The sequence below is a fragment of the Micromys minutus genome (genome assembly GCF_963924665.1).
Source record: "Micromys minutus genome assembly, chromosome: 17".
Lineage (NCBI taxonomy): Eukaryota > Metazoa > Chordata > Mammalia > Rodentia > Muridae > Micromys > Micromys minutus.
In genome coordinates, this window is record NC_137952.1 from 2,426,008 (window position 1) to 2,442,700 (window position 16,693).

Sequence of the window (16,693 nt, forward strand, 5' to 3'; positions counted from 1 at the left end):
AAAAAAATTTTTTTTTAATTTATTGTGCAAGAGAATTAAGAGAACTGGCCCCAAACCAGCTGAGGCAAAGGAGGGCTGGACCTCAATGTGGAACCCCACCCACCCACCCACCCTCGGATGCTCCATTCTAGCCCTTCTGAAAAAAAACTTTAAATAATTTAAATAGCAATAGGGTGGACACCCACCAAGGTTCTCCAGTTTCCACAGTGAATTACGTGTAAGCCATAACCAGGGGCAGCCTGGCAAGCTCAGGCCCGGCTTCGGGACTGCTGCAGGGCAGTGAGGTATTTCAGGGCTGCAGACCCGTAGCGCCTCGACAAGTCCTGGTGGAACTCCTCCTTCAGGGCCTGGAGACACTCACGGTAGGTGGGGCTGGAGCGGAAGCGGGAGATGTCCAGACTTGGGGCATGGGGCAAGTGTATGGAGAAAGCTTCCGGAAGTACCAGGAATTCATATTCCTGTGAGAGTGGGGACAGAAGCCAGGTCTGGACTGGGGAGGTACAAGTGGGGCCAAAATGGAAAATTGTACCATGAGCCACTGTGAAGTGGCAGATCACAGTGAGGGCAATAAAGTGCCCTCCTTACCTGAGCATCCAGCTCTATGATATGAGCCACCTTGTTCCAGCCAAAGCCCACAAAACGAGGATCATAGCGGGGACAGTCACGGGGTACCACTACATAAGGCTCATAGTCGGCTGACCACTGCACTCGGTATGGTGCCTGGGCTTCCCGCCAGCGGGAGTAGTCTGTGGCCGCATGACCCTGTGGCCACTCGTGGTACCTGTGTAACAGGAGCAGGTGGGAGCCGGGAGTAGGATTTATGAGCTCAGGTGCCCAGCATGGAAACAGCAGGGCAGAACATGGCCTCCCTTACCTAAAGGTGTGGAGAGAGCCGGCATCCAGTAAGGTCAACAGCTCTGCCTTAGAGTTCGGGAAGCTGAAACGGTAGTGCAGGGTCTCAAATGCAGGCACCACCAAAGCAGTCTTCTGCTTACTGCCAAGCTCCAGCTGCTCGATAGAGGCCCTGGGGAGAGGCATGTGGGCACTCAGCACAAGGGCCTTACCACTGCTGAGCCACAGCCTCACCTCCCAGGTAGGCAACTCTGCTGTCTCAGGTAGCCTTGCCACCCAGAAACTGCTGTTTGAAATAGGGCATTACCTCCATGACTCAGTAGCAGCCCAGAGAAAAGGCCTAAGATAAGCCCCAGTTTGTGGAAGCCACTGAGCCCCAGAAAGAAACAGGGACGGAGCAACCCAGGGTTTGCAAACTATCCTGACGTCACAGCATCACCCCGAATGCTGACCCTCTCCCACTCTCCAGACCCACCTGAGGTAGTCATAGAGCGAGTAGGCAGGTAAGAAGTCAATATCACTGAGGAAGACATAGGGTGTGAGAGCCTGGGCCAAGGCCACATTTCGGAGCTGGTTGACTGGATAGAGGGGACCGTCCCGGTACACTACATGATAGGCCACATCCTTCCTTGCAGAGAGTACTGGCGACGTCTCCACGAAATGCAGAAATTGCTGGGCCTCTGCATCTGTCAGGTACAAGGCCAGGCTCATGGGGCCTGGCCAGTGCCTGCATAGGGCTTCCAGCATCTGCAGCCTGGGGTGAGGTGGGTGGTCAGCCCTATTCGGGCACTTGTGCCCAGAAGCCCAGGGATGGCTAGAACTCATCCTCAAAGAGCTCCCTCCTGTGACTAAGAACCTTATAAGCACACAGAGCTGGTCTTTTTCAATCCTCACAACTACCCCTAGGTGGGTACATCTACATTTGACAGCTGGGTGAACCAGAAGCCTGAAATACTGTGGCTTATTCGTCATCCCCCAGAACAGATTGGATCATTCTAAGCAACAGAAAGACTTCCAAAGCCCAAGCTTTCCCCACCAGATCCAACATCTCCAACTTCTGGGACTCTCCCAGGGACCAGCGGCTCACTACCACACCATGAAGCTACCAGATAAAATCATTCCCTCAAATCCTCAGTCTCAGCCTATGCCATGCTACCTGAAGCTACCCTCCACTCCCTCACCGGTCCATAGAGAGCTGGGTCACCAAGGTGACATCATGAGGCCGGGGAGGCGGTGGCTGGTGGGACAGAAAGGTGACGTGTACACGGTGCACAGTGAGCTGCTGTTGGCGGAACTCAGCGCAGGGCTCTTCCTCATCAAGCTGCGCAAGGGCCTGTTGCAACTGAGCAGGGTTCCAGGAAGGAAAGAATGACGTGCCCTCCAGTACGAAGGGGCAAGACCTTCTCAAGGCAAAGCAGCATGGCCCCTTCTCACCTGCTCAGCCCCCGGTGGGAACTGGTTGGGGCATCCAAAGAGCTCTCTGCGCAGAAGCTTCCCATCATACCCCAGGAAGGTCGAGTGCAGACTGCGGAAGAATTCTGCTTGCTTGTTCTTCACTCGAAGCTTCTTTGGGGAATTCCAGTGTATCACCTGGACCGAGGAGGTATCAGTGGGAGGGTGGGAGAACAGTGAGAGAACAAGAGTCTGGTCAGTGTGCCTTGTGTCCCTGCCCTGTGCCCTTTCCCCTCCCCCTCTCTCTCCATCCTGCAGTCTCCACTCACTTTGAGGTCAGCTGCTTCCAAGTAGCAGCGCTCAGCCAGAGTGTGGTCTGACAGCTGCACGTTCCAGACACAGGGCAGGGGGTGCACCAGCTCGGGATGCTCCTTGATGACAGCATTGAAGATGTCCTAGGCAGTGACAGACATCACATCTCTGTCCCCAGCCTGCCCCTCAATTCTCCTCCCACAGAGATTCCTCCAAACCTGGTCAGCCAAGGAAGTGGCCATCAGAGTGAGCAGCTCTCGTTCGGCCGTCAGCCTCCACATCTGCTCCCAACCAGTTTGCTGCAGCCTGTCCAGCCATAGCAGGATCACACCTGCCAACGACAGGGTGCCATGCCCACCAGGGACATCCAGTTCAATCCCGGGTCTTTTGAAATGTCTGTTTTTGTAGTATGGGGGTGGAGGGAGCCCGAACCCTCTTACATTCAAGACAGCCTACCACTGAGCTACACCCCCAGCCCCTTTTTAAATCTTATTTTGAGGAACTGAAGAGATAAATACATGATTAAGAACACTCATTACCCTTGCGGAGAACCCAGAACCCACATGGTGACTCACAGCCCTCATAACTTGTTTCAGAGGATTTGGTGCCCTCTCTGACCTCCACTGGTTGCAGGCAGGCAGCACACATGCATACATGCAGAAGAGCTTCATACACATAAAATAAATCTTTAAAACATGATTTTGAAATAGGATCTCACTAAGTCTCTCAGACTGGCCTCACCCTTGCAATCTTCCTGCCTCAGCCTCCTAAGAGGCAACACCACACCAGGCTGCAAGGTCTGAATTGTACAGATGGTCATGTGTCACCTAATGGTGCTTTGGTCAACAACATAACGCATACACTAAGGATGATATATGATTAAATTAAATAAAAACTCGCCGCCTAGAGCTGGGGTATGTGACTCAGTGCTTGTCTGCCACGCATAAAGCCCTGGCTTACGCACGCCCCCCACACCCCCTCTGGCATGGCATAAACCAGGGAGCACACACCTGTAGTCACAGCCCTTGGGAAGACAGAGGCAGGAAAATCAGATGCTCCAGGTCATCCCCAGGTACACAGTTAAGTTCAGAGACAGACTGGATACGTGAGTCCTTGTCAAACCAACCAGCCAAACTACTACTACCTAGATTTTTTCCTATATGATTTTTCCAGTTTCAAACCTTTGCCACTGAATTATAGTTGCCTACTAGTCAAACGGCACTCAATCTAGTAACATGTCTGTTGTTCTCAGGCTATACCACAGCCTGGAGAAGACTAGGCTATCCCATCTGGGTGTGTGTAAATACACCCTCTGGTGTTTGCAAAACGACAAAATTGCCTAATGGCAAATCCCTCAGAATATGTCCAAATTGTTAATACAGGACCATATTTTCTGATGGTTCAGACACAACTACCCTTAATTCCCTTGAGTAGAGAGGAGTTGTACACGCCACAGCTCACAGAGACTTCCCCATCCACCCTCTCACATGTGGTAATGGCAGGATTATCTCAACTCTTTCCATGATATGGATAGGAATTACAGAGTCCCAAAGGGAACAATGAGCTGGCCACAGCCATTCGGCACAAACACAAAAGGCCGGAGAGCTCTCTTCACCCACTCTCTGGCCCACGGCACTGGCAGAGTTCTTTGGGGGGGTCTTCCTAGCATTCCATGCCCACCCCACCCCTGAGGCCCACCCCACCCATTCCTGCCTCCTGCCCACTGTCCCACCTGTGTTAAATCCCCTGCCCAAGGCAGGCCAGGGCCTATGGTTCTTCCAGAGGTTGCCCAGGTACCAGTCGCTCTGGTTCTCCACGAGACCGACCACCTGCTTGTCTGAGAGGGGAGGGTGGGAGGAAGCTGCCTGGGGATGTGAGCTGGGGGCTACCAGAGCAGGGGTCTGGGGAAGCCGGGAAGGGTCAGGCTAGGGCAGGGTTGCAGGTGTCTCACCAGAAAAATGACCAAAGAGTGCCCAGAGCTCCACAATGTCAGAGGAGAAAGTGACATCTGTGTCCAGGACAATGACTCGGGCCAGGCTGAGAGGCAGGATGCTGGGAAGTACTAGCTTCATCAGCCCATATAAGCCAGAGTAGTGCTTGTTGGGAATCCAGGAAACCAGGGGCTGTCCAGAGGTGGGGGAGAACGTAGCAAGTGGCACAGCTGAAAGTGGCCACTGCCCCCAAAAGGATGAAAAATTTCAGCTCCAGGAGGTTCCGTAGGGCAGTCTCTCTCCCACCACCCTCTGCTGGAAGTAAGAAGGAGGTGACCCAAGCAGGGCAGCAACATAGAGGGAGAGACTCCTGCCTTGAGCTCTTCAGCATCATAGAAGCTGACCACCAAAGCCGGCACCATCCACGTTCGGAAGAGTGTCTCCAGGATGTTTCTGGCTACAGCATCAGTTACCAGGTGGAGGTGCAGCGGATTTTTCCTTTTGGGTGGAGAAAGTTAGCCTGACATGGCTGTGCGGGAGCCATACAGGATTTTCCCCACAGGAGGAAGCCTCCTACAAGGAGCTCTTGGGAATGTTCTGATGCCCCTTCATAAGAAAGTTCAGTTTCCTCGGCATAGATAAAGAAACAGAAAACTCAGAACAGAGGTGCTCTTGACCCTCACACAGGCCTGTCTGTACCTGTAGAATAGCACGGACTTCATTAGGGTGATGATCTCTCGGCTGGAATTGTATCCGGCACACACGACAGCCACATGCAACGTCTGGGAAGGGGTCACCTAGGTCAGCAGCAGCCCTAAACGTTTATTAGCCAGCCCAGCCAACCTGGTCTAGGACAGTGTGGCCCCACCTGGCATCAGAGCGGGGAGAGGGAAGGGGTACCTACAACCTACATGCAGCCTAAATTTCACAAATGGGAAATCTGAGGAGTGGAGGGGCGTGCATTGCAAGTGTCCTCCAGGTGTCCCAGCTGGGTAGCCAGATGTCAGGTGCTGTGATTCCCACAAATGCCCAGATAGTTGGACTGGGGACCAGAAACCTCGGGGGTGGCAGCACTTGGCACAACTACCTCACACTTGGGTGGCAGTAGAAGCTGCGGACTGGAGGCAGAGCGGTTGCGGCTCCCGTACTGGTCTCCATCGAGGGTGGCAGTTGTGCCTAGTCCATCTAAAAAGACACGTGGTGTGAGCAGGCAGCAGTCATACCGGGTCCCCTCTTCTTCTGCCCACTCCGGCGCTCACACTCCGGGTCCCGGCCAAACAGGAAGAAGCCAACCACTAGTAGCAGCAGCAGCAGCAGCAACACCGCGGCCCCCATTGCCCGGGGTCGCCCTCGGGGCAGCATGGCTGTCTGTGAGACCCAGGTCAGGGCGGGGCGCGACCTCGGGCTGCGGACTCCATCACGGACCCTGCGGACCAAGGACCAGAGGAAGATCAGCGCTGGGCCGCGGGGCCAGACGGCTGCTCGCCCTGCCAAGCACAGATGCGGGCCTCACCTGCTCCAGTGGCTCCAGGAAGGACCGGTTCCACCTGCGACCGCACGAAAGCCAGGACCCGGACAGAATCGCAAGCTAGCCCCGCCCCCAACCTGGGCTCAGGTTTCACCTTTGCCTGGCTGAGCTGAAAGGGGCGGGGAGACCCCCGCAGGGCCCCGCCCCCGCACAGGCTGGGAACTTTCAACCCCTTTTTGGTGGTTTTGCATCAAAACACAGGGAGGGCTGAAGGCCTTGGAAACAGCTACCCAGCCAGGCTGGCCATGTTCCGGCTACCTGCACCTTCCTGGCTCTGGAACCCCATTCCTTCCCCTAAGGGGAGGGACCGATGACCCGGATCACAGAATCAAAGGATTGACTTCACGAAAAACCACAGAAGTCTGGGAGGCTGAGGGTAGTGGAGATGGGATAGGAATGTCCGACCCAAGGGTTAGGGACACCTGCTCAACAACAGGAGGCTGGGCCTGCTGGGGACACCAGTAGCCTGCGCGTCCTCCCTGGCCCCTTAGCCTTATCCAGAAGCGGAATGGAAGATGCGGGCACTGTGCCCTTTTGAAGGCCACCTGCCCTCGTGTACGCGAACTGGCAAAGAGCCTCATTACCGCCGGGGCAGGCCATGCATCCCCTACCCTTGTCTAGAAAGCGGTGATTGTGCTGGGCTCCAAGCCTGGATTTCTTCCTCCCGCTTCTCTCCACCCCTCAGCGGGCCTCTGGCACGCCTTTTGCCCTGTAGGGGTGAAGGGAGCTCTGCGCTGTGAAGGAGACCGGCCCTGGTTGGTTGAACACAGACTGAGCGCCAGGACCCGAGCTAAGTGTTTGCCAAATCTCTTGCTCAGGTAATCCTCACGTCGCCCCGAGGACACAAATTGAGATTGTCTCTGATGAGTGAAAGGAACCTACTTACAGCCTTTGGCTACTTGCTGTGGCAGGCAGCTCTCCACTCCTGCAGACTCGGCTGTGGCTGCTTTCTCAGTGTTTCCTAAGGGTCTTCTACCTCAGGACCAGTCCCTGCCCTGCCTCCCGGAATGTAGTTTTGTCACTATCTCTTATTTTCCTAGGTCCTCAAGGGAAGCTGAAGTTGACTGTTTGTTCTGGGGGTAGCCCCCACCTCCCCCACCTCCACACACATTCCAGGTGTAAAGTGTGTATGTTGAAATTGGGTGGGAACTTGGGCTTTGCCCTTTAAGATAAGAGCTCAAGTTAGGTCTTTTTAGCCCAAGCTCCAGTAGTCTAAAGCGGGGCAGACCAGTAAAAGTAGCCTGGGGCTGGCTCCTCCCTTGAATGATCTGAATGCCTTTCTCTGAGAGATGGGGGATCCGCCTGTAGGGCTTTAGCGGTTGCCATGGAAACTGAAAGCTGCCTCTTGTACTTTTAGGAATTAAGAGAAAACCCTGGTGTGCAGGGCTTTGGGGCCCTGGGCTTCATCTTCATCTTCAGCCTGCTGTGCAGTCAGGATGTGGGTCAGGGGTGGGTGAGAGTGGCCCTCAACCCAGAGCGATGGTCCTGGGAGTCAAAATGTGAAGGAACAGGTAGGGTCACTGGCAGAGCCAGGATCACACCAAGTCTTTCATAAAGAGATGTGAACTAGTGGACACACTGCCTCTGTAGATCCCACTGTGGTCATTCATGTGGATCCCAGCAACAGGTCAGCACTGTGGGTGGGGTAGTGAAAGGAAGGGTAGAAATATCTGCTGGGCCTTCTAGAAGCCTTTGGGAATCTTGAGAGGAAAGGAAGACCCAAGGGGGCTTAGTCTTTAGGAGCTGAGAAACCCCTGCCCCCACTTGAGCCAGCTCTACCCAGGACTTTGTGACCTTGGACCTGTCCAGCACCCTCTCTAGGCTTCCGCTGTCCTCATCTGCATCTAACTGGTCTTTCTTCTCCACGTGGTTTGGGACCCGTTGAAGGCGTGAGGATCCAGCACAATTTATCCAGGGCCCTTCTCAGCACAGCTTTGCTGCCAGGTCGGGGCAGGAATCCAAAGAGGAGGGGCCTCCTTCCGGCCTGCTCTTTGTCTCTGGAGCCTAATCAGCCAGATCTACAGGGAAAAAAAAGATTCTGGTAGTTCTGCTGCTGCCAGCCTGGCTGGCCCAGTCCCCTCACCTGGAAAGAAGGCCCTTCACTGTTGGGATGTGGGGGAGATGGCATACCACTCTGTCCTCCGGGGCTTCTCCTTCCTCCCCAGAACAAAAGACCGAATGAGGAAATCTTGCACCTAAGGACTTGCCCGCATGTACACACAAGCACAAACACATACACCTTCACTTCAGCTGCAGCAGAGCGCTGGAGGACCGGCCCAAAAGGCAGTAAACTATTGACTTCCTGAAGCCAGTTCCTACGCCAAGTTCGCCTCATCAAGTCATGGCTCCTGGGCTAAGGACAATGCCTTGAGCCTTTTGGTCGGGGCCTTAATGTGCTACCCAGGATAAGTAGTTGAGCCTCCTTGGGCTTCATCTGTGGACGAGTTCCCACCAATCAGGCAAGGTTGATGTATAACAACTTTTCTCATGGAGGTGACAAAAGAAACACCCGGCAGAGGAAGTTTAAGTAGGTATTTATTTTGATTCACAGTTTAAGGGTATACAGCATCATAGAGGGGAAGCCGCGGTTTCAGAAGCCAGAGGCCACATTGTATCCAGTCAGGAAACAGAGAAAGACAACACAGGTGCTCTGCTTGCTTTCTCCTCTCGTCAGCTCGGGACCCTGAAGCCCACACTGAGACCTCTGGATTCCGTGTTTCTGGACACACTGGGAGGTATGTTTCTACAGTGATTGTAAACTTACCAAGCGACAGGGAAGACGGAACCATCACAGTTGCCAGTAGGTGAGGAACGTGTGAGGCCTCAGGACAGGGTGAAGAAAGACTTCCACTGTTCCCATGCCAGACTCTTGTGCTGACACTGGCATGAGTGTGGTTGGCAACAGTGGGAGCGTGGTTCCACAGTGGTCAAAGAAAAGGGAAGGACGTGGTGAGTGTGCTGCTTAGAACGCCCTTGCTCGGGCTCACACTAAGGCTCCATGCATGACCACACACCGCAGGTGCTTTAAAAATTGACTTCCATTTGATTTAAAAAAACAAAGAATGACTCCAGCCCAGGCTACCCTGGGACTCACTACATGGGAGAGGCTGCCTATGAACTTGCATCTATCCTCTTGACTCTGCCTCCTGAGTGCTGGAATTACTTACAGGGATGTGACCTATGTCCAGCTTTTTATTTTCAATTTTACTTCATTGTATGCATATGAGTTTGGCCTGCATGTCTTTATGTATATTTACATGGGTGCCTGCAAAGATCCTAAGAAGGCACTTAGTGCCCTAAAACTGGAATTATGGATGGTTGCAAGACACCATTTGGGTCCTCTGCAAGAACAGGTGTTCTTTCACTCCAAGCCAGCATCATGGCCAGCTTTTGGTTTTTAAATTTTTATTTATTTTATATATACGAGTACACTGTAGCTTCAGACACACCAGAAAAGGGCATCAGATCCCAATTCAGATGGTTGTGAGCCACCATGTGGTTGCTGGGAACTGAACTCAGGACCTCTGAGCCATCTCTCCAGCCCCGTGCCCAGCTTTTAAAAAGATTCCTGAATGAGCATTTCTTAACCCCTGCTCCATCTCACCAGCTCCCTTATGAGAATTTTATTAGTGTCTATTAATTGTACAAAACAATGCGCCTCGCCTCTTGTGCTGGCACATGCCTTTAATCCCTGCACTTGGGAGGTAGACGTAGGCAGATCTCTATACATTTGAGCCCAGCCAGGGGTACACAGTGAGATCCTGTCTCCAGCAAACCAAAATAACGGGCTTCATTATGACATTTTCATACATGCACGTAATATACTAGATGGGCGTAGCTGGACATATTCTGTCCTTGTCTGAAGATAATATCTAGTACGGCATTAAATAAATGCATTACAATTCTTTGTACGCCATAAATTCGCGGGCAGAGTCCGCAATGGCGCAGACTTACCAAGCCCCCTCTTCCCACAGCCAATCAACTGCCTCCCAGGAGCGGTTCCCTCCCTCCACTTCAGCAGCACCCTGACTCTTAGCAGCGTTGCAGCTCGGTTCAGTAATGGATCCTTAGGAGTTACCACTAACCCTTGGGGTCCAGCTGAGAGCTGGAAGTACATCCGAGGGCCAGAAAACACTGGGATTTGATCCGAGTTCAAGGTCCAAGTCGGGCCCAAATAAATTTATAGATGAGGAAACCCGAAGTGCAGGTCAGGGAAGCTAATGTGCAGGTTCATCCCTAAACGGAGAGCAGAAGGATAGGCCAGGGTATTCTGCGCGTAGGTAGTCATCGGGTACGGGCTTTGAGGGTCCACGTGTTCTGAAGGAGCTGGAGCCGAAGCCACTGCTGGCTAGGTTTGCCTCAATTTCCCCGGTACTGTTTTTTGTGTGTGGGGGAAACAAACTGGAAACTGGCGGCTGCTGAGAACCATTTACGACAGTTTCAAGGTTCCCTGTGCCTTAAATCCCAATCTCTTTGCTTCCCACCCTCCCGTTCGAGCTCTCGGCGATCTGCTAAGAAAGTCTGAGGCTTCGTACTCCCTTCTCTTGTATGAACTGTAGAGGCTGCCGCCAAGCTGTAACTGCGCAGGCGCCAAGGCAGCCAACCAAGAAGGCTGAAGGTCGGGTGCCGGAGGCTCTAGGGATCTTCAGGGCGGAGAGTGAGAGAGCCAATGGCTGAAAGGAGGGAGGGTGGGAGCTCACAGTCTCGGGGAGGAGGCGCTAGAGATGGAGTGAAAGGGCGTTCGGGGGCTCCTCGCGTCTAAGTCGTTCCTAGGCTGCGGAAGTTGAGCAACTGGGAGGCGGGCCTAGGGCCGGAAGCAGGAAGGAGGGTTCAGGACGCAAGGCACCGCTGCCACCAGTGCTGTCGGCCGGTGGGACTGTCGGTGGCTGGAGCAGGATGGAGAAGCTGCGGCTCCTGGGTCTCCGCTACCAGGAGTACGTGACTCGTCATCCAGCCGCCACGGCCCAGCTGGAGACGGCTGTGCGGGGCCTCAGTTACCTGCTGGCAGGTGCCACGCTAACCTTTGACCCATTTTTTCGGGACCCTGACCAATGAAACCTATGAACCTTATGGCCATTTTCCCTGCTGACCCATGGTCGTGGTCGCGGTGCTTGAGTTCTGTCTAGGTTCCTGTGGTGTATAGGAAATTAGGGAACTCAAAGCTGCAAGGTAAAAAGAAACGCTCACCAACACCTTCTATACCTTCTTCCATAGGTCGCTTCTCCGATTCCCATGAGCTGTCTGAGTTGGGTGAGTTGGGCTCTGGGCTGGGGAGGGATAAGGCTTCCACAGGAACCCTGGCTGTAGGTACTGAGCTTCCCTCTAGATTCATCTGTCTATTGTCTAGGACCCTTGGTGTTCCCAGAATTGGGAGACGTGTGATGACTTTGGCTGGCTATTCACTCCTGGTTTTACTCAGGATTAAACAACTTTCATGACCTTGCTAGTTCATCAGTCCTATGAGTATGAGAAGGGCACTGTTCTGTCTAGCTGAGGGAATAAAAGTTCAGTGAGGCTGGAGAAAAGTCCTTGATTTCAGGACCAATATTCAAATGCCACAACCTCAGCCGTGTTTGCTTAGTGGGGGGCGGGTAGTGAAGATCATGGAAGGATGAGGTAGGTTTTGAAAGGTAAGTGTGATGTAGCCCTTCTGCAGAGAGTGATGGTGAGGCAGTGGGGCCTCACACTTGGCTGTTTTGACAGGCAGTTCTGAGACACTCAGTAACGAGTGCTGTCCAGCAGAGCAAGGGCTGGCTTGTCACTGTAATCAGCTCATTTTTTATTGGCTCAGATGTCATTCTGGGAAGAATGGGGCTCTGAGGAAGTGGGAGGAGAGGCTTGCTGGTTTCCACATAGTATGTGGGTAGCTGTGGTTGGTAGAGTCTGGGGTGAAGGTGAGAAGGGTGAAGGCCACATTAGAGCCAGCCTCTGAAGAACATGCTTTACTTCTCAGTGTACTCTGCCTCTAACCTGCTGGTGCTGCTCAATGACGGGATCCTTCGGAAAGAGCTTCGAAAAAAGTTGCCTGTGGTGAGAATTTTGCCAGGAGCCCAGGGTGGGGAGCTCAGGGAGTTGGGAAGAAAACAATAATGACCAGCATGTGTGGTTCATGTTGCAGGCTCAGAGTGTGAGACATGTCCACACGAGCCTCAGATCAGTTGTGAGTTGTCTCATGCATGACGTTTTAGAGAGCGCAAAAAGCCTGTCCCAGGCTAGCCAGCCTGGTAGTAATGGAATTGAGCTCAGGTATTAGGCTCAGAAAGGGACAAGTCCCCGCCTGCTTTCTCTAGGACAGCACTTGGGGCTAGAGAAGCTCCCTGACCTCTGGACTTCTTGCAGTCGCTGTCCCAGCAGAAGTTGCTGACATGGCTGAGTGTACTGGAGTGTGTGGAGGTGTTCATGGAGATGGGGGCTGCCAAGGTGTGGGGAGAAGTCGGCCGTTGGCTCGTCATTGCTCTCATCCAGTTGGCCAAGTAGGTTGGGTTGTGGAGGGCAGGACTTAGGTGGGGTTACCCAGTTCATCAAGAAAGGTGCCCAGCAGAGCAGCCTCGCTGTCTGCTTTTCAGCCACGCTCCCCTAACTGTCGTAACTCCCAACTCAGGGCCGTCCTGCGCATGCTCCTGCTGATCTGGTTCAAGGCTGGCATTCAGACATCACCCCCCATTGTTCCACTGGACAGGGAGACCCAGGCACAGCCCTTGGGTAAGCTGCTTGAGAGTGGAGTGGGCCATGGGCCTTCTCTGTGGCTCTGGAGCACATTTCCTGTCAGCTCAGTTCTCGTTTATTCCATAAGGAAGAAAAAGACAAGATTTGGAGAAAATCAGAACTTAAACATGGGAGTTAATGTTTGAGATCCTGGCGATCAAACCCAGTGTCTTGTACATGCGAGGCAAGTGCTCTACCACCGAGCTATACTCCCATCCCTGAACTTGGGACTTGTGTGGAAGTCCTGCTTTTCTGTTGTGGGCTGTAGGAACTAGGGATAGAGCATCTTGAGTCTGGTTCTGTATCACGAGCAGGCTCATGACCTTTAGAGGCAGGGCACCTGGCTGCTTTGGGCCCTCCGTCAGCCTCATCTTTTCCCTTACCTTGAACAGGGACAGTGATGTGCCTCCCACATGAACTTGACCACAGAAGATTGAGAGAATTGGGCCTCTGGGTCCCACAGCCCTGTAGATGTTGATGGATAGGCCCTCCTATGGTTCCTCCAGTATCTTGGAAGCCTAGGCTCTTGGTTGACTATGAGTGGTGATGGCCTCTTCCTGGCCAGGGTAGGTTCCGGGGTGCTTCCCCCTGGAAAGAGTTCTTGCCAGTCCATTCTCTGGGTGTGATTTCCTCAGTTCAGCTGCTGTCTGAGGTCAGGCTCTCTGTTCTCCTGCTACTCCTTAAGCATTCACCGCACATGTTCTCTGCAGGCTCTGCTGGGAATGTGTCCCCTCTCATGTTATGTCCTATCTATACTTGCTAGATGGTGACCACAGTCTGGGCAGCCAGGAGCCGTCCTATGTGGGGAAACGGTCAAACAGAGTGGTGCGAACCCTGCAGAACAGTAAGTGGAAGATGTAGCTGGACTGGGCACCTAGGTGCTGAGGTCAGTGTGAGCCCGAGGGACTGGCTTCTGTTAGCACCCACTTTGGCTCCTGGCTCACTTACCTTGTCTTTATGTTCTAGGCCCATCCCTGCACTCCCGGCACTGGGGAGCCCCCCAGCAGAGGGAACGTCGGCAGAAGCAGCAGCAGGAGGAACTGAGCACACCCCCCACACCTCTGGGGCTGCAGGAGACCATCGCAGAATCTTTGTATATTGCCCGGCCCCTGCTGCACTGTATCCTTAGCTGTGGAGGCGGGCTGGGGAGGAGCTGAGCTGGAGCCTGCACTGGAGACATCCTTGACACCTTGACCGTCAGTGCTCAGCCTGGGCTTATGGGGTCAGCGATCGTGGACGCCCTGGCTACTGTCTGGTGTGGTGGATTTGACGAGGTGAGAATGGGTGAGGGTATGGCGTTCCATGGGGACTTTCTGCCTACTGTGCGGCTACCCCAGTCTGTGGCTTTCTCCTTCTCAGGGTCATAGGTCATCCTTTGTCCCTATGTCCCTTCCCCTACAGCCTGAGTCTCCTGAGTGACAGGAAGAACCTGACGCGGAGGGAGCGTCTGGAACTGAGGCGCCGCACAATCCTGCTGCTGTACTACCTGTTACGTTCACCGTTCTATGACCGCTTCTCTGAGTAAGGACTGCCCTCCTCACTGTGCCAGGGCTATTCCGTGCTGCACAGAGAGGGTTGGGGTCTGCTGACTGCCTGCTGGGTCTGGTGCTGTCCAGGAAGCAGCCTCTAGAGCCACCTGGTCCGCCCTCAAAGGAGACAGGCCAGTGTGAGCTTACATACTTGGTGTTGAGGGACTACCGACAGTATGGTGCCAGGTCCACAAGTCACAGCTGGTGCACACCACCCTCTCCAGTTCTTTTCACCATGGGATCTCCACTTGTCACAGCAGGTGCTATGTTCAAAGGGGCTGGGCAACTGAAACAGGCCCCAGCCAGGAGGTTACATCTGGGCTCATCCCATATTGATCACCTATGAGGATCAGAGTCCCTGCGTTAGCCAGAGAAATCTCTCCAAAAGGCCTGCCAGGGCCCTGTGATGTACGGTGGAGTGTCTGAGCAGGAGCCAGGTCCAGCCCTCATCTGTAAACAGGGTCAATGGTGGCGCCTGTCTGATAGGTTGGGTAGGGTGAGGCAACTGAAGGTATTGCCTGTGCTTGATATATAGTGCTGTGATCTATGTTAGGTCTTTTCTGCAGTACTGCTGGGGCCAAACTTACGGCCTCATACTAAGTGTTCTCCCCTGAACCACATCTCCAACCACACATGTTCTTTCAGTGTTCCTACCTCAAGTTCCCCTGTGGGAGGTCCCATATCTTAAGCCTCTTTTTGAGGCAGAGGGGACCTTTCTTAGCATTGTCCCCTTGCCAGAGCCCTGACTGCTCTGAGCATTGGCTTGTGAGGTTCCTATGTAGCTCAGCCCTTCTACCAGAACCTTCCAGGGCACTGACCTTGCTATGCAGTGACCCTTAGGAAGCACTGTTGTTGAATACTGCCGGTAGGAAGGAAGAAGGGGGGAGGCAAGGGGAAGAGAGTAGTGTGAGAGATGCTTACCAGCCGACAGGCCGGCAGCTGTGGACAGGTGGAGTGCCGACGGTCTAGCCTTATACTGGGGTCCATCCTAGTCCCTTGTTTTCTGAAATGGCTCAGTAAAGGTCTTTAGCACCTGCTGAGCAGCGAGCTTGCCCATAGCTGTTTCCTTCCCCCAATCAGAGCCAAGATCCTCTTCCTGCTCCAGCTGCTTGCAGACCACATCCCTGGCGCTGGCCTGGTGGCAGGTAAGTGGGTGGGATGTGTGGTTGTGGGATGTCCCTGAGGCACAGAGGGGCCCCATTCTAATGTTTACTCGGTTTTGGTTTGATTATTGGGCAGTCGGGAGTGAACCCTAAATTAGTGCTGGGAGGCGACAGCTGCAGGGCCTAAGGTGTCCATGTGCAGGATTACTAGACCACATCAGGCTGGCAAGCCTCCTCCTGCCTCTGAGGCCTGATTATTTGGAGGCAGTCTTACCTGGTAGGGCCTGTCTGGGTGCCTGACCATAAAGGAAGACGTGCTGATGGTCCCAGGAAGCCTGGGTCCCTGTGTGTCATCTGGTCTCCAGCATAGGGTTCGGGCAGGAGGTGTAGCGGGTGGTACGGCTGTGAGCGGCTCTGCTGGTAGCAGTGTCAGAAAAGGGCACAGGGCAGTGCCAGGGCCTGGCTCATCCTAACTTCTCCTTCCCTCCATTTCAGGGCCCCTCATGGACTACCTGCCCTCCTGGCAGAAAATATATTTCTACAGTTGGGGCTGACAGACACAGGAGCTGGTGTGGAGTGGCCGTGTGCTCTGTTACTCTGGGCAGGGCCTCGCTCAGCCCTGTCCCCAGGCCCCTCTTCTCTAATAAACCTGACTCTGGTGGTGTCCAGCATGTGGCTCTGTGTCCGTCAGCCGGCACCTCTCCTGGCCGCTCTAGTCTTCAGCCCTACTTACAGCGGCTGCTGTTCCTCACACTCTCCTGTGCCCACTTCTTGTCACTGTACAGGAGGGCTCCATCAGGTCTAGGGCGCAACTGTGACTTAGCCTTCTCCAGCATGGGTCACCATTTTCCTCAGCTGCCTGCTTCTTTCCCACTGGTCCCTGGTGAGGACAGGCTGAAGTAGACCGTGGCTTACCACAGTCTACCATGCCTTGTAACCAGGGCCTCGATGTATCCTTTCCCCTGCAGGCTGAACAGCAAACCCTAGGAGAAGCTCTCTGCAGCAGGAGCTGGGGTGTGAACCTGAGTCTGTAAGAAAATGGCAGTGTCTGGGCGTGTGTGCTGGCATTTCCCCTCCCTGACACTTTCCTATAGGCTGACTGGCTCAGGAAGACAGATTGCTGGAATCATGCAGGCTACTTGGAGAAGACAGAAGGCCTGGCAGTACTGTGGCCCGAACTTTCTGACCTCAGTACTTGCCTTCCCTCTTTTCCTCTGTCCTTCCCTTTTAGACAAGACACTCAGGGGCCTCACACTCAATGGCAGTCTCACTGTGGGACCATAGGGCTAAGCTGTCACATCTACCTCGTTCCTGTCCTTTGTTGTGTGAACCATCTCCAGC

The 16,693-nt window shown here is 53.9% G+C and overlaps 2 protein-coding genes across 7 annotated transcripts; one reads left to right on the forward strand and one right to left on the reverse strand.

Moving 5' to 3' along the window:
- Window positions 1–248: 248 nt before the first annotated feature.
- On the reverse strand, window positions 249–5,849 carry LARGE2 (LARGE xylosyl- and glucuronyltransferase 2; the record flags this gene model as incomplete). 4 transcript variants are annotated; one of them, XM_080930851.1, is made up of 14 exons in its annotated part: window positions 249–458; window positions 586–781; window positions 875–1,024; window positions 1,328–1,606; window positions 2,034–2,194; window positions 2,287–2,442; window positions 2,574–2,699; window positions 2,775–2,887; window positions 4,289–4,393; window positions 4,508–4,679; window positions 4,862–4,985; window positions 5,187–5,269; window positions 5,575–5,672; window positions 5,747–5,849. In XM_080930851.1, the coding sequence occupies 14 exons, from the start codon at window positions 5,847–5,849 to the stop codon at window positions 249–251; spliced, it is 2,076 nt and encodes a 691-aa protein (XP_080786977.1). The 4 variants fall into 4 exon arrangements, with proteins under 4 accessions (XP_080786977.1, XP_080786976.1, XP_080786978.1 ...); XM_080930850.1 differs by having other exon boundaries at window positions 5,572–5,672; XM_080930852.1 differs by lacking the exon at window positions 4,289–4,393.
- A 4,735-nt stretch (window positions 5,850–10,584) lies between these two features.
- On the forward strand, window positions 10,585–15,993 carry PEX16 (peroxisomal biogenesis factor 16). 3 transcript variants are annotated; one of them, XM_080930866.1, is made up of 11 exons: window positions 10,585–10,672; window positions 11,230–11,265; window positions 11,969–12,045; window positions 12,355–12,488; window positions 12,617–12,717; window positions 13,484–13,564; window positions 13,687–13,839; window positions 13,922–13,994; window positions 14,122–14,241; window positions 15,330–15,394; window positions 15,848–15,993. In XM_080930866.1, exons 4-11 carry the CDS (start codon window positions 12,415–12,417, stop codon window positions 15,904–15,906), a joined length of 726 nt encoding a protein of 241 aa, XP_080786992.1. In that variant the 5' UTR covers window positions 10,585–10,672; window positions 11,230–11,265; window positions 11,969–12,045; window positions 12,355–12,414; the 3' UTR covers window positions 15,907–15,993. The 3 variants fall into 3 exon arrangements, with proteins under 3 accessions (XP_080786992.1, XP_080786990.1, XP_080786991.1); XM_080930864.1 differs by lacking the exon at window positions 10,585–10,672 and adding an exon at window positions 10,845–11,023; XM_080930865.1 differs by lacking the exon at window positions 10,585–10,672 and adding an exon at window positions 10,847–10,949.
- Window positions 15,994–16,693: the final 700 nt, after the last annotated feature.